We start from the raw sequence: 14,576 nt of genomic DNA, 5'->3' as shown, positions 1-14,576 counted from the left end.
AGGTTATTGAGGTGGTGATCCGCTCAGAGGAGGGGCTTTCCAGAGACATGGTAAAACACCTGAACAGCATTGAAGAACAGATTTTGGAGAGTTTAGCTTGGACTAATAATTCTGCACTCTGGGAAGCTCTTCATGCTTCTGCAAACAAAGTTCCTTCCTGTGAAGAAGTAAGTCAGGGCTTGATGAAGAGCATAATTTTTGTTTTTTGTTTTTCCGAGAGACAGTTTCTCTGTGTAGCCTTGGCTGTTATGAATGATGTTCTCCACAGGTTCAAGCCAGATGTGTCCTAGCATTGAGAGGGGGAAATGAACAAGGAATCCCACCCACCCCAAATTATCTGTAGTTGATAACTACTGCCAAAGGGAAAATCAGTTTTCTCCAACTGAGTCTCATTTGTATATCAACTACATTTTAGGGCAGGCCCCATGCCCAGTAGTAGTTGGTTAAACCAAAACACAGTGGTATTTGTGTTTTCATTTTACTTTATCGTACTGGTCTTTTACAAGCTGCAGACCAGTTTGTTTGTTTCTATTAAGATGTATTTATTTATAATGTATACAACATTCTGCCTGCATGTATGCCTGGAGGCCAGAAGAGGGCACCACCACATCTCATTTTTGTTTTTGTGCATGTGTATGTGCATGAGTGTGCCTGTGTCTCTGTGTGTATTTGTTGTTTGATTTAAAGAGAGAAAGACCTTGAATAAGTAGGAAGGTGGAAAGGATCTGAAAGGAATTGGAGGAGGAGAAAATTTGATCAGAATATAATGTATGTTTTTCAATAAAAACGAAATGATGTTGCTGTGATCATTTGTACATGAGGACTTGTGTACGTGTTTTTGTTTTTCTTGGGCATCTGTCCATGGTATTTTATCTGTGCTATTGTTTTCTTTAGGTTATATTCCCAAATAACTTTGAAATAGGAAATGGAGGAAATGTGCAAGGCCATCTCCCCATGATGCCAATGTCTCCAATAATACATCCAAGAGTCAAGGAAGTTCGCACGGACAGTGGGAGCCTTCGGAAGGGTAGGTGTGACATTGATGAGGCACGGGGTGGGGGGATGGAGGGGGGTGAGGGGGTAGGGGAGTAGGGCGTGGGGAGCTGCAGACCAGTTTGTTTCTGTTAAGATTTATTTATTTATTTATTTATTTATTTATTTATTATGTATACAACATTCTGCCTGCATGTATGCCTGGAGGCCAGAAGAGGGCACCACCACATCTTTATAGATGGTTGTGAGCCACCATTTGGTTGCTGGGAATTGAACTCAGGACCCCTAGAAGGGCAAACAGTGCTCTTAACCACTGAACCATTTCTCCATTGCCCACAGATCAGTTGTTTAAGGAAAAAAGTTTCTAATTCCATAATAGTATAAAACATTTAATTTCTTCATCAAGATTTGACAGGAAGCTCAGTGCTCTCACCCATATGCAGTGTGGCCTTTTAAACTCTTTCTTTGTATTAAAAGCATTTCTGTGCTGAGCCTGGTGGCACACACTTTTAATCTCAGCAATCTGGTGGTAGAGGCATGCAGATTTCTAAGTTTGAGGCCAGCCTGAGCTACAGAGAAAGGCCCTTTCTGAGATGGGAGGTTGTGGGGAGGGAGAAAAGAAGAGGAAAGAAAAGAAAGAAAAAGACTTTGGGGCTGTCAGAACTGCTCAGTGAGTTTGTCACCAATCCTGCCAACCTGAGTGTGACTCCCCAGGACCCACATGCTGGGGGACAGAACCAGCTCCCTCTGGTTGTTCTCTGATCTCCACTTGTGCACCATGACTTGCCATTCTCCTCCTAACTAAATAAATTAAAATATAATTTCAAACATTAACCTTCACCACTGAGCTACACAACCTAAAAGACTTACTTACACTCTTAAAATTGTATCTTTTGAGCCTTAATGGGAAGATTTTAGTGCAGTCTTGTTTTTCTTGTGACCAGAAACCAGCTGACATACTCACCTTTTGAATTATGAATCCCTTGAAATGTGTTTTGTTTGTTTTGTTTTTGAGAGAACTTCTCTGTGTATGCCTAGGCTGGCCGCAGATTTTTGCTCCTTGTCTTCTGTGTCCTGAGCGCTCGAGCGCCAGGTGTGTGCTTTGCATTCTTAAATTCCAAAAGTGGTTGAAGCCTTTGCTGTGCTGCTGCTGCTTTGCAAATATTAGAACAACTATGGTAAAAACTTAGTTTAACGAATATACAAATAAATAGCTCATCCATCCACAGTTTGCCAGGGCAAAAGAAGATGTTCTGTTATAAATAAAATAAGGCAGCAGGCACCATCTAAATTACTCTGTGTGAATTGTTATTTTGTATTAGTGTGCTGGGGATCAAACCCAGAGCCTCAAGCTAAGCTAAGCAAGTGCTCTCATAAGAAAGATATTTCAAGGAGTCTGCAGATAACGTTATGGCTGGGACCCAGTTCTCTCCTTGAACCATACCTTTGAGCATTCCTGTTCACTCCAAGGGCTCCGTTGGTTTTCTTAGATTCAAGGAACTCAGATAGACTCTTGTAGGAGTCCTGGGAACTATAAGAATCTACTTGTTTACTGAGGACTAAAGTCAGGACTGCTTTTATAACATCCAGAAACATTCAAAGATGTTTATTTAGCCACAGCTGCTTCCCCAACCATCTCACATTATACATCATTGCCAGGGTAGTTTTTACTCTCTATACTTTAAAAGTAGACTGACAGATCACCTACTAAAAGTAAAACTAGGTACTGAGATACCTTCACTTTAAAAGTACATTGTGTATGGTGGGAACTGTCGTTCAGTGGCAGAATGCTTGCCTACCGTGCACAGAACAAAAAAGAACAGCAGCAGCAGAGCACACTGAGGACTTGTGAGATTGGCTCAGGACCGTGGTAAAGCACTGTGGGCAACCATGCAGAATTGAATGTCTCTTAGAATATGTGACGAGCTGGGCGTGCTGCTGCGTGACTTCATTCCAGCTCTTTGGAGGAAGAGGAAGGTGGGTCCCTGTGAGTTTAAAGTCAGTCTGTTCTGGTCCACATAATGACTTCCAGGCCAGCCATGACAAAACCAAGCCAGACATATGTAACTTACATTACAGTTTTTGTAGAAGCTCACAACTAATAGTTTTCTTTGAGTCAAAGGAGATGTTGGACTTGAACTTTTGAACAATGATGGAACTATTGAGAGCTTGTTGACCCCTGGAAGACAAAATCCATTTTTGTAATTATTTGACAGACAGAAGTTCTTAGTAGTGGCTCTCTTAGGTTTCTATTGCTGTGATAAAGCAACTTGGGGAAAGCGTTTGTTCCAACTTATAACTCCACATCACTGTCCATCTCTAAGGGAAGTCAGAGCAGGATCTCAGTCAGGCAGGGCTGATTTACAGGTAATGAAGGAGTGCTGTTTTGCTCACTCTACTCTTATGATACCCAGGTCTGCCAGGCAACAGGCAAGGTGGGCCACAGCGAAGTAAGCCCACATCAGCCATCAGTCAAGATAATTCACTACAGGCTTGCCCACAGGCCAGGCTGGGGGAGCATTTCCTCAGTTGAAGTTCTATCTTCCCAGATGACTTTAGTTTGTGTCAAATTGACATAAAACCAGCCAAAGGCATTTAATTCCCATTTATTGCTCATTTCTGCTTAAGGCCTAGTATCCATGTGACTATCCTGAAAAACTTTTTGAATGTCTTAACAGCTCTCGTTCACCAACTGGAAAGTTAAAAATGTTGTTAGAGAGCCAGCATGGTAGTACATACCTTTAATCCCAACATTCAGGAGGCAGAGCCATGAGGATCTCTGAGTTCAAGGCCACCCTGGTCTATAGAAAGAGTTAGTTCCAGGACAGCCAGGGCTACACAGAAAAACACTGTCTCAAAAAAACAAAAACAGAGAGAGAGAGAGAGAGAGAAAGAGAGAGAGAGAGAGAGAGAGAAAGAGAGAGAGAGAGAGAGAGAATGAGAAAGAATGTCTTCAGAAAGCACATGAGATCTATAACAGAGTTCTGTTTCCATTGATGTATCTGAAAAAAACTCTTGTCTCATGACTATCTTTGTTACATTAACATAAAAACTTGATATTAAGCTGCATTTTGAATAAATTAAACCTCTATTTAAATCTATTGGATTTTAGTATAAAATATCTCTTCTTCCTTAAAAAAGAACATATAGTATCAAAGCTGTCTAGAGACCTGTGTTCAGTGTAGATGAATTGTACTGGGAGAGGCCCAGTCCCGACTGTGTGACAGAGGAATTGTACTGCGAGAGGCCTAGTCCTGACTGTGTGGCAGAGGGAACACCACATGTCTTCCACTGTTACTCTCCACCTTACCTCATGAGGCAGTCTGGCTAGTAAGTTCTGGGCTCTGCCCATCCTCCCCCTTTACTCTGTCAGGATATCATACCTTAGGGCTGGGCCTCCAAATCCCCAGGTTCTTAGGTTTGCAGGGTGGGCACTTTATTGAGTGATCCATCTTACCAATCCGTAATCTTCACTTTGATTTTGATCAGAGGAGAAGACCCTCAAATTCAGACCAAGTCGCCGGGCAGTGGTGGCACACACCTTTAATCCCAGTGCTTGGGAGGCAGAGGCAGGCGGATTTCTGAGTTTGAGGCCAGCCTGGTCTACAGAGTGAGTTCCAGGATAGCCAGGGTTACACAGAGAAACTCTGTCTTGAAAAACCAAAAAAGAAAAAACAATTCAGGCAAAGTCAGCAGTGGCATGGATTGTGTTTGCGCATGTTTTCTGATGGCCCTACCTAAGATGGCTTGTATTTACTAATTTATAAACCTCAGCCACTGCCTTAAACACCTGGGAGTGTGGGGGATGGCAAAACTGTCACGCTCCAAACTGAGTTTTACTTGTGCCTCCTCTTAATCTTTGGTGCTATTTATTTAGTAGGTAATACCTCCAAACTGAGTTTTACTTGTGCCTCCTCTTAATCTTTGGTGCTATTTATTTAGTAGGTAATACCGAGAGATAGACGCTACTTTTTCAGTTAGCGCTCACGTCCGTCTACTGCTCAACCTCTCCCTTATTCTTGCCGTGTTGCTCTGTTGCTATGGACAGAGCTCCAGGAATGCAGAAAGATGAGCTGTCAGCTGCTCACGCTCTGCTGTCTCTTCTTCTACTCTCCACGGTCCATGATTGCGGGAATCGTGTGTTTGCTTCTAGATCTCAAGTGCTTAGCATGGGAATAAGTAAACCTGATTTTTTATTTTAGAATACATTTTAAATTTAAACTCTTTTACTTTTCTCTTTATTAGATATGCAACCATTGTCTCCGATTTCTGTCCATGAGCGCTACAGCTCCCCCGCTGCAGGAAGTGCTAAGAGGAGACTGTTTGGAGATGACCCACCAAAGGAGACACTGATGGATAAGATTATGGTAGAAGGAACAAAGCTGAAAATTGCTCCTTCCAGTGTCACTGCTGAAAGCTTATCAATTTCCCCTGGGCAAGCTCTTCTGACAATGGCCACAACCACAGTCACAGGGACGACGGGACGGAAAGTTACAGTTCCTTTGCATGGTAACATATTGATCACTACTTTATATTGTTCAGTTACATAAAAATTTAAGAAATGTCTTATGAAATTGGATCACATGATTTTTTTTAAAGACTTATTTTTATTTTATGTATATAAGAGTTCTGCCTGCACACAGGTCTTTATGCCATGTGCATGCCTGATGGCCATATAGGCCAGCAGAGGACATCAGTTTCCCTGGAACTGGAGTATAGGTGGTTGTGAGCCATTGTGTAAGTGGTGGAACCTGAACCTTGGGTCCCCCGCATTAGCAGCAAATGCTCCGAGCCATTGAGCTGTCTCTACAGCCCCAATATTTTATTCTTAAACCTTGTCATACACTTCTGTCACCCTCCCTGCTCTCTCTCACGGCCTGTGAAAGCATCGTCATCGTACACGCTAGCCCACTAGCATGTTCTATCAGTGAGGCCGTACGGACTCATCCACAAGTACACCCCACGGCTTACATTCAGGGTCACTCAGGGTACAGACATTCTGTGAACATTACAGTATTGACACTGTATAATGACATCTGTCTCCATAGTAACATACATCATAGTCCCACTGCCCTGAGGTGTTCAGTCCTTCATCTACTGTTTTATTTTGAAAATACACTATTTTAAACTTCCACATTTTATAAATTTACAACCCTTTTTGTTAGGATTTACTTTTTTTTGTTGTTATCTGAACTTTATAAATTGGTGTATTAAGGGAGAAATTTTTTTTTAATTAAAGACATCTTAAGTGCGCAAAAGAGTAAAATTTGCTTTTTGAAGTGAAGTTGACCCAGTGAGATGGCTCATCAGCTAAAGGCTCTTGCCTGCAAACTGGACAGCCCAAGTTCAGTCCCCAGAAGTCGCATGGTGGGAGAGCCCTGGTCCTGTGGGGTCCTCTGACTTCCGTGCTCATACCATGGGACATGCACACTCCTCCTATATAAAGTAAAGAGATGATGTTTATAAGAGTTGCAAGGGACATGGAAAAACATCACAGCACATACAGAAACAGAAGACAAGAGTTTTTGTTGTTGTCTATTTTTAAGACAGGGCCTCTATTCTGTGTCTCGCTGGCTTTAACTCACCATATAACCTAGGCTGGCCTTACATTTACAGCAGTCTTTCTGCCTTAGATTCCCAAGGACTGTAGACGTGAGGCATCATACCCTGCTACTCAAAATATGTCTTTTTTAATAAAATTAAACATAAAAATATCAAAAGGAAATGTGATCTTGCTTCAGAAATTTTTATGTTTTATTTTTTTAGTTTTTTTGAGACAGGGTTTCTCTGTGTAGCCCTGATTGTCCTGGAACTCACCTTGTAGACCAGCCTCAAACTCAGAAATCTTCCTGCCTCAGCCTCCCAAGTACTGGGATTAAAGGCATGCACCACCACTGCCTGGTGCTTCAGAAATTAAAAATAAAGCAGTGTTATAGTTACTATGTAATAGCCACATCCTTTTCCCTAACATCTTGCATTTATTCATACATATACATTGACAGCTTTGCTGTGAACATTCAGCTTGGATCTCCAACTGAGAACTCTTGCTTGTGCATGCAGGTATTGCCAATGATGCTGGAGAAATCACACTGGTTCCTATTTCCATGACTACAAATCAGGAGGCCACAGCTGAGAGCCCTGTATCCCTGACTGCCCAGTCACTAATTGGTGCTTCTCCAAAACAGACCCATCTGACTAAAGCACAAGATACCCATCTGACTGGAATAAGCAAACCGAAGAGGACTGGGTCCTTAGCACTGTTTTATAGAAAGGTATGTGTTTCCATAGCATCTGAACAGAGCTCACTCGGCAAAAACCACATATTATCAGTGCTGGCCTCTCTTTTTATTTCCCTTTTTAAATATACATATTATAAATTTGCTACTTTTAATTTTTAGGCATAAAGTTTGGTGCTAGATTCACTCACATTGTGGTGTCACCTTTGCCACTGTCCACCTTCAGGACTTGTCCATCTTCCCAGTCTGAAACACTTTACTCATTGAAGTGGAAGCCACCATTCCTCCCTGTTCCCATCTGGCGATTGCCATGCTGTTTTTGTCTGCATGACTTTGACTACCTATTTGAAAAGGCGCCCTGTTCGAGTGAAATGACACACGAGTGCATCTCTGTTGACTGGCTTATTTTGTTGAGTACACCTTTCACATTCATGTGTGTGATAGCATGCATGGGTATTCTTTCCATGTTAAAGCTGAGTAATATTCCGTATGTTTATGCCACATCTTGTTGATCTGCACGTCTATTGGGGGATGTTTGGGTTGTTAGCACTTGTTGGTATTGTGAGTAGTGCTGCTGTGAGTATTGGCACTCTTTGTCCCTGCTTTCAGCTTAAGTTGTTCCTACAAGTGAGATAGGAGCTCAGTGTCTAATGTGTTGGGTGAGGCCAGAGGACAGCTATGGTGGTCATTCTTTTTGTGCTATCCACTTTGTTTTTAAGAGAATTCACCAGGTAAGCTAGGCTGGCTGGTAAGCAAGGCCCAGGGCTCCCATCTGCCTCCTCTGCAGCACGGAACTACAATGCATACCCCCTATACCCTGTGTTTGTGAACCCCAGTTCTTGTGCTAGTACAGCAAGCACCCTAGTGACTGAACTGTTGTCTCCCAGCCCTTGGTATTGGTTTAGGCAACTGCTGCTCTGTTCTTTGAGACTGCACTGCTTTACATACCTGCAGGGTCCGCCTTCTCCTCCTCTATCCACAGTGACAGTGTCCTCCTCCTCTATCCACAGTGACAGTGTCCTCCTCCTCTATCCACAGTGACAGTGTCCTCCTCTATCCACAGTGACAGTGTCCTCCTCCTCTATCCACAGTGACAGTGTCCTCCTCTATCCACAGTGACAGTGTCCTCCTCTATCCACAGTGACAGTGTCCTCCTCTATCCACAGTGACAGTGTCCTCCTCCTCCATCCACAGTGACAGTGTCCTCCTCCTCTATCCACAGTGACAGTGTCCTCCTCTATCCACAGTGACAGTGTCCTCCTCCTCTATCCACAGTGACAGTGTCCTCCTCTATCCACAGTGACAGTGTCCTCCTCCTCTATCCACAGTGACAGTGTCCTCCTCTATCCACAGTGACAGTGTCCTCCCCCTCCATCCACAGTGACAGTGTCCTCCCCCTCCATCCACAGTGACAGTGTCCTCCTCCTCCATCCACAGTGACAGTGTCCTCCTCCTCTATCCACAGTGACAGTGTCCTCCTCTATCCACAGTGACAGTGTCCTCCTCCTCTATCCACAGTGACAGTGTCCTCCTCTATCCACAGTGACAGTGTCCTCCTCTATCCACAGTGACAGTGTCCTCCTCTATCCACAGTGACAGTGTCCTCCTCCTCCATCCACAGTGACAGTGTCCTCCTCCTCTATCCACAGTGACAGTGTCCTCCTCTATCCACAGTGACAGTGTCCTCCTCCTCTATCCACAGTGACAGTGTCCTCCTCTATCCACAGTGACAGTGTCCTCCTCCTCTATCCACAGTGACAGTGTCCTCCTCTATCCACAGTGACAGTGTCCTCCCCCTCCATCCACAGTGACAGTGTCCTCCCCCTCCATCCACAGTGACAGTGTCCTCCTCCTCCATCCACAGTGACAGTGTCCTCCTCCTCTATCCACAGTGACAGTGTCCTCCTCTATCCACAGTGACAGTGTCCTCCTCCTCTATCCACAGTGACAGTGTCCTCCTCTATCCACAGTGACAGTGTCCTCCTCCTCTATCCACAGTGACAGTGTCCTCCTCTATCCACAGTGATAGTGTCCTCCCCCTCCATCCACAGTGACAGTGTCCTCCTCCTCTATCCACAGTGACAGTGTCCTCCTCTATCCACAGTGACAGTGTCCTCCTCCTCCATCCACAGTGACAGTGTCCTCCTCCTCTATCCACAGTGACAGTGTCCTCCTCCTCTATCCACAGTGATAGTGTCCTCCTCCTCTATCCACAGTGACAGTGTCCTCCTCCTCCATCCACAGTGACAGTGTCCTCCCCCTCCATCCACAGTGACAGTGTCCTCCTCCTCTATCCACAGTGACAGTGTCCTCCTCCTCTATCCACAGTGACAGTGTCCTCCTCCTCTATCCACAGTGACAGTGTCCTCCTCCTCCATCCACAGTGACAGTGTCCTCCTCCTCTATCCACAGTGACAGTGTCCTCCTCCTCTATCCACAGTGACAGTGTCCTCCTCCTCTATCCACAGTGACAGTGTCCTCCTCCTCCATCCACAGTGACAGTGTCCTCCCCCTCCATCCACAGTGACAGTGTCCTCCTCCTCCATCCACAGTGACAGTGTCCTCCTCCTCTATCCACAGTGACAGTGTCCTCCTCCTCTATCCACAGTGACAGTGTCCTCCTCCTCTATCCACAGTGACAGTGTCCTCCCCCTCCATCCACAGTGACAGTGTCCTCCCCCTCCATCCACAGTGACAGTGTCCTCCTCTATCCACAGTGACAGTGTCCTCCTCCTCCATCCACAGTGACAGTGTCCTCCTCCTCTATCCACAGTGACAGTGTCCTCCTCCTCCATCCACAGTGACAGTGTCCTCCTCTATCCACAGTGACAGTGTCCTCCTCCTCCATCCACAGTGACAGTGTCCTCCTCCTCCATCCACAGTGACAGTGTCCTCCCCCTCTTTCCACAGTGACAGTGTCCTCCTCTATCCACAGTGACAGTGTCCTCCTCCTCTATCCACAGTGACAGTGTCCTCCTCTATCCACAGTGACAGTGTCCTCCTTCTTTATCAACAGTGACAGTGTCCTCCTCCTCTATCCACAGTGACAGTGTCCTCCTCCTCTATCCGCAGTGACAGTGTCCTCCTCCTCTATCCACAGTGACAGTGTCCTCCTCCTCTATCCACAGTGACAGTGTCCTCCTTCTTTATCAACAGTGACAGTGTCCTCCTCCTCTATCCGCAGTGACAGTGTCCTCCTCCTCTATCCGCAGTGACAGTGTCCTCCTCCTCTATCCACAGTGACAGTGTCCTCCTTCTTTATCAACAGTGACAGTGTCCTCCTCCTCTATCCACAGTGACAGTGTCCTCCTCCTCTATCCGCAGTGACAGTGTCCTCCTCCTCTATCCGCAGTGATAGTGTCCTCCTCCTCTATCCGCAGTGACAGTGTCCTCCTCCTCTATCCACAGTGACAGTGTCCTCCTTCTTTATCAACAGTGACAGTGTCCTCCTCCTCTATCCGCAGTGACAGTGTCCTCCTCCTCTATCCGCAGTGACAGTGTCCTCCTCCTCTATCCACAGTGACAGTGTCCTCCTCTATCCACAGTGACAGTGTCCTCCTCCTCTATCCACAGTGACAGTGTCCTCCTTCTTTATCAACAGTGACAGTGTCCTCCTCCTCTATCCACAGTGACAGTGTCCTCCTCCTCTATCCGCAGTGACAGTGTCCTCCTCCTCTATCCGCAGTGACAGTGTCCTCCTCCTCTATCCACAGTGACAGTGTCCTCCTCCTCTATCCACAGTGACAGTGTCCTCCTCCTCTATCCGCAGTGACAGTGTCCTCCTCCTCTATCCACAGTGACAGTGTCCTCCTCCTCCATCCACAGTGACAGTGTCCTCCTCCTCCATCCACAGTGACAGTGTCCTCCTCCTCTATCCACAGTGACAGTGTCCTCCTCCTCTATCCACAGTGACAGTGTCCTCCTCCTCTATCCACAGTGACAGTGTCCTCCTCTATCCACAGTGACAGTGTCCTCCTCCTCTATCCACAGTGACAGTGTCCTCCTCTATCCACAGTGACAGGGTCCTCCTCTATCCACAGTGACAGTGTCCTCCTCTATCCACAGTGACAGTGTCCTCCCCCTCTTTCCACAGTGACAGTGTCCTCCTCTATCCACAGTGACAGTGTCCTCCCCCTCTTTCCACAGTGACAGTGTCCTCCTCTATCCACAGTGACAGTGTCCTCCCCCTCTTTCCACAATGACAGTGTCCTCCTCTATCCACAGTGACAGTGTCCTCCCCCTCTTTCCACAGTGACAGTGTCCTCCTCTATCTACAGTGACAGTGTCCTCCCCCTCTTTCCACAGTGACAGTGTCCTCCTCCTCTATCCACAGTGACAGTGTCCTCCTCCTCTATCCACAGTGACAGTGTCCTCCTCCTCTATCCACAGTGACAGTGTCCTCCTCTATCCACAGTGACAGTGTCCTCCTCCTCTATCCACAGTGACAGTGTCCTCCTCCTCTATCCACAGTGACAGTGTCCTCCTCTATCCACAGTGACAGTGTCCTCCTCTATCCACAGTGACAGTGTCCTCCCCCTCTTTCCACAGTGACAGTGTCCTCCTCTATCCACAGTGACAGTGTCCTCCTCCTCCATCCACAGTGACAGTGTCCTCCTCCTCCATCCACAGTGACAGTGTCCTCCCCCTCTTTCCACAGTGACAGTGTCCTCCTCTATCCACAGTAACAGTGTCCTCCTTCTTTATCAACAGTGACTTTCTAAGATTTGGGGGTGTTGGGTGGGGAGCAGTACAAGAACTTTGTTCAAAGTGCAATGAGACATGGTAAAAGGTTAAAGGAAAGGGGATACTAAGGCACCTTTCCTTAAGTTCAGGATCAGGAACTAATGGGGCTCCTTCTGTATATTGTAATGAAAAAGCTGTTTGACTTCCTGCTGTTAGACTTTCTCAGTGGTGTCACTGAGCTCAACCTCCAAGGTGATGGTCTTACCAATTACAATTTTCAGAGATCTGCATTGTCAGGGGTGGGAATAGCAGGCCTCATAGAAGAAAGGCAGTAGAACTCACCTCTCTCTCCCTCCCTCCCTCTCGCCCTCCCTCCCTTCCTCTTTCTTTCCTTCCTTCCTTCCTTCCTTCCTTCCTTCCTTCCTTCCTTCCTTCCTTCCTTCCTTCCTTCCTTCCTTCCTTCCTTCCTTCCTTCCTTTCTTCTGGCCTGGTGTACAGGGGATTGAACCAGGGCATTTTGTGTGTGTGTGTGTGTGTGTGTGTGTGTGTGTGTGTGTGTGTGCGTGCGCGCGCGCGTGCTTTTTTTTTTTTAATGTGTATGGGTATTTTTTTTGTGTACCATATTTGTACACTGTCCCTAGAGGCCAGAAAAGGAGCCAGACAAGACACTCTTGTTAATGGAGTTGTAGCCCTGGCTGTGACTAGCTACTGTGTGGTGCTGGGATTTGAACTCCTATCTTCTGGAAGAGCAGTTAGTGCTCTTATCCACTGAGCCATCGCTCCTGCTCAGATTTTAGTTTTTCAATGTTTATTAAATGTGGCTTATTGTCAGTCTACATATCTTTGCATAAATGTCTATTCGGGTCCTTTGTCTACTTTTAGTTGGATTTTTGTGATCATCACAGGGTATCCTTATCAGATTCATGATTTTCAAATATGTTCTCCTATTGTAGCAGTTATCTTTTCACTCTGGTGATTATATTCTTTGATGCATAAAAATTCCTACTTTTGACAGAAGTTTTTTTCTGGAATATATGCATGTGCATGTGTGGCTGTGCACAGAAGCTAAGGGTTGATGTTGGATGGCTTCCTCAGTCACTCCCTACCTTAGTTTAAAATGATTTGTTTGGGGCATGGCTCAGTAGTTAAAAGCACTGGCCACTTCTTCAGAAGACCCAGGTTCAATTCCCAGTGCCCAGGGAGTGGCACACACATCTGTCAGTCCAGTCCCAGGGACCCTGATGCTCTTTTCTGGCCTCCTCAGACACCAGGCATGCTCTAAGCCATAGAGCCATCTCCAGCCTCAGGAGACTTGGTTTTTCACTTTTTTTGGTTTGGGGTTTTTGGTTTGTTGTTTTTGTCGTCGTTGTTGTTGTTTTTAAAAATGTTTTTGGTTCCTGAGTCATTTTGAAGCTCAGAAAAGTTCAGAACTTTGCTACTTGGCATATTAGACATTCTAGCAATTTTACTCCAACCTAAAAACACACAGGGACTTCTGAACACTTCATAATATTTGAATTCATAATAGTTATTATGCAGGTGAATCCTGTTTTTACTTTTTTTTACTTTTCATGGTGGCATTATAGAGTATTAGGCATAATCACTTTAAAAAACACTGTAGAGAGCTGGAGAGATGGCTTAGCAGTTAAGAGCATTGACAGCTCTTCAAAGGTTCTGAGTTCAATTCCCAGCAACCACACTGTGGCTCACAACCATCTGTAATGCGGATCCGATGCCCTCTTCTGGTGTGTCTGAAGAGAGCAAAATAAGTCCTTAAATAAAAATAGAATAAAAAGTAAAGTAGTTTTGCATCTATAGCTTTCATCTATACTCTCTAATCACAGCAGTTAATCAAAACAAAACTAATTCTATAAAACAGAAGATTTAGATGATTTGGTAATTAGCAGCCTACCAGTTTTGTTTTGTTTTTTAACCTTGGCCTATAAGCCCCTGTTCCTGGTAAGACATAGAAACATGAGAAGTGACTTGTTTTATAATAATGTGTTTTCTTCTATCTTAGGTCTATCATTTGGCAAGTGTGCGCTTACGTGATTTATGTTTAAAACTTGATGTTTCAAATGAGTTACGAAGGAAGATCTGGACCTGTTTTGAATTCACTTTAGTTCACTGCCCTGATTTAATGAAAGATAGGCATTTGGATCAGCTCCTCCTGTGTGCCGTTTACATCATGGCAAAGGTGTGTGTAGGAGGGGAGGAGGCCCCACCCACGTCGCCTGGATTTGAAGCATAAGTAAAAGCTGTTGACCTTGGGCCTTAGTTTCCCTTATGTGCTACAAGCCAGTGTTGCTCACCGTTATTAAGTAATAATGTCAAGCTACTACAGTGTATGGACTTTTCCTATGAGTTTCGTAATAGTCAGCTTTTTCACTTGATTAAGACTACATTTGTCATGTAAAATGGCTAAAGGTGCTTGTCACACAAGCCTGGATTTGATCTGAACCCATAGCGAAAGGGAAAACTGAATCGTGAACACCGTCTTCTGTTCTGTGTCAGATGTGCTCCTGAGTTGATACACACATCATTATCACCATACATGAAACTTTTACATCTTTAAAAAGAATAATACATTGGATATAAAGGAATTTAGAAACGTGGATAGCACATTTTCACCTCTCCCTGTGACATCCCTGGTGTGAGACTTAA

General features: G+C 45.1%; 1 protein-coding gene across 1 annotated transcript in view; it reads left to right on the top strand.

Annotated features, from left to right (window-relative positions):
- The window catches only part of Rbl1 (RB transcriptional corepressor like 1), a 64,619-nt gene that overhangs the window by 28,456 nt on the left and 21,587 nt on the right, over positions 1 to 14,576 (top strand). Inside the window, exons 13-17 of the mRNA XM_052184120.1 lie at positions 3 to 167; positions 895 to 1,027; positions 5,239 to 5,502; positions 7,054 to 7,265; positions 13,933 to 14,109. Coding sequence (XP_052040080.1) covers positions 3 to 167; positions 895 to 1,027; positions 5,239 to 5,502; positions 7,054 to 7,265; positions 13,933 to 14,109 — 951 coding nt within the window. The remainder of the gene's footprint in view (positions 1 to 2; positions 168 to 894; positions 1,028 to 5,238; positions 5,503 to 7,053; positions 7,266 to 13,932; positions 14,110 to 14,576) is intronic.

Source organism: Apodemus sylvaticus, chromosome 5 (genome assembly GCF_947179515.1).
Source record: "Apodemus sylvaticus chromosome 5, mApoSyl1.1, whole genome shotgun sequence".
Lineage (NCBI taxonomy): Eukaryota > Metazoa > Chordata > Mammalia > Rodentia > Muridae > Apodemus > Apodemus sylvaticus.
The sequence above is the reverse complement of the archived record's forward strand: the minus strand, read 5'-3'. Positions and strand labels throughout refer to the sequence as shown.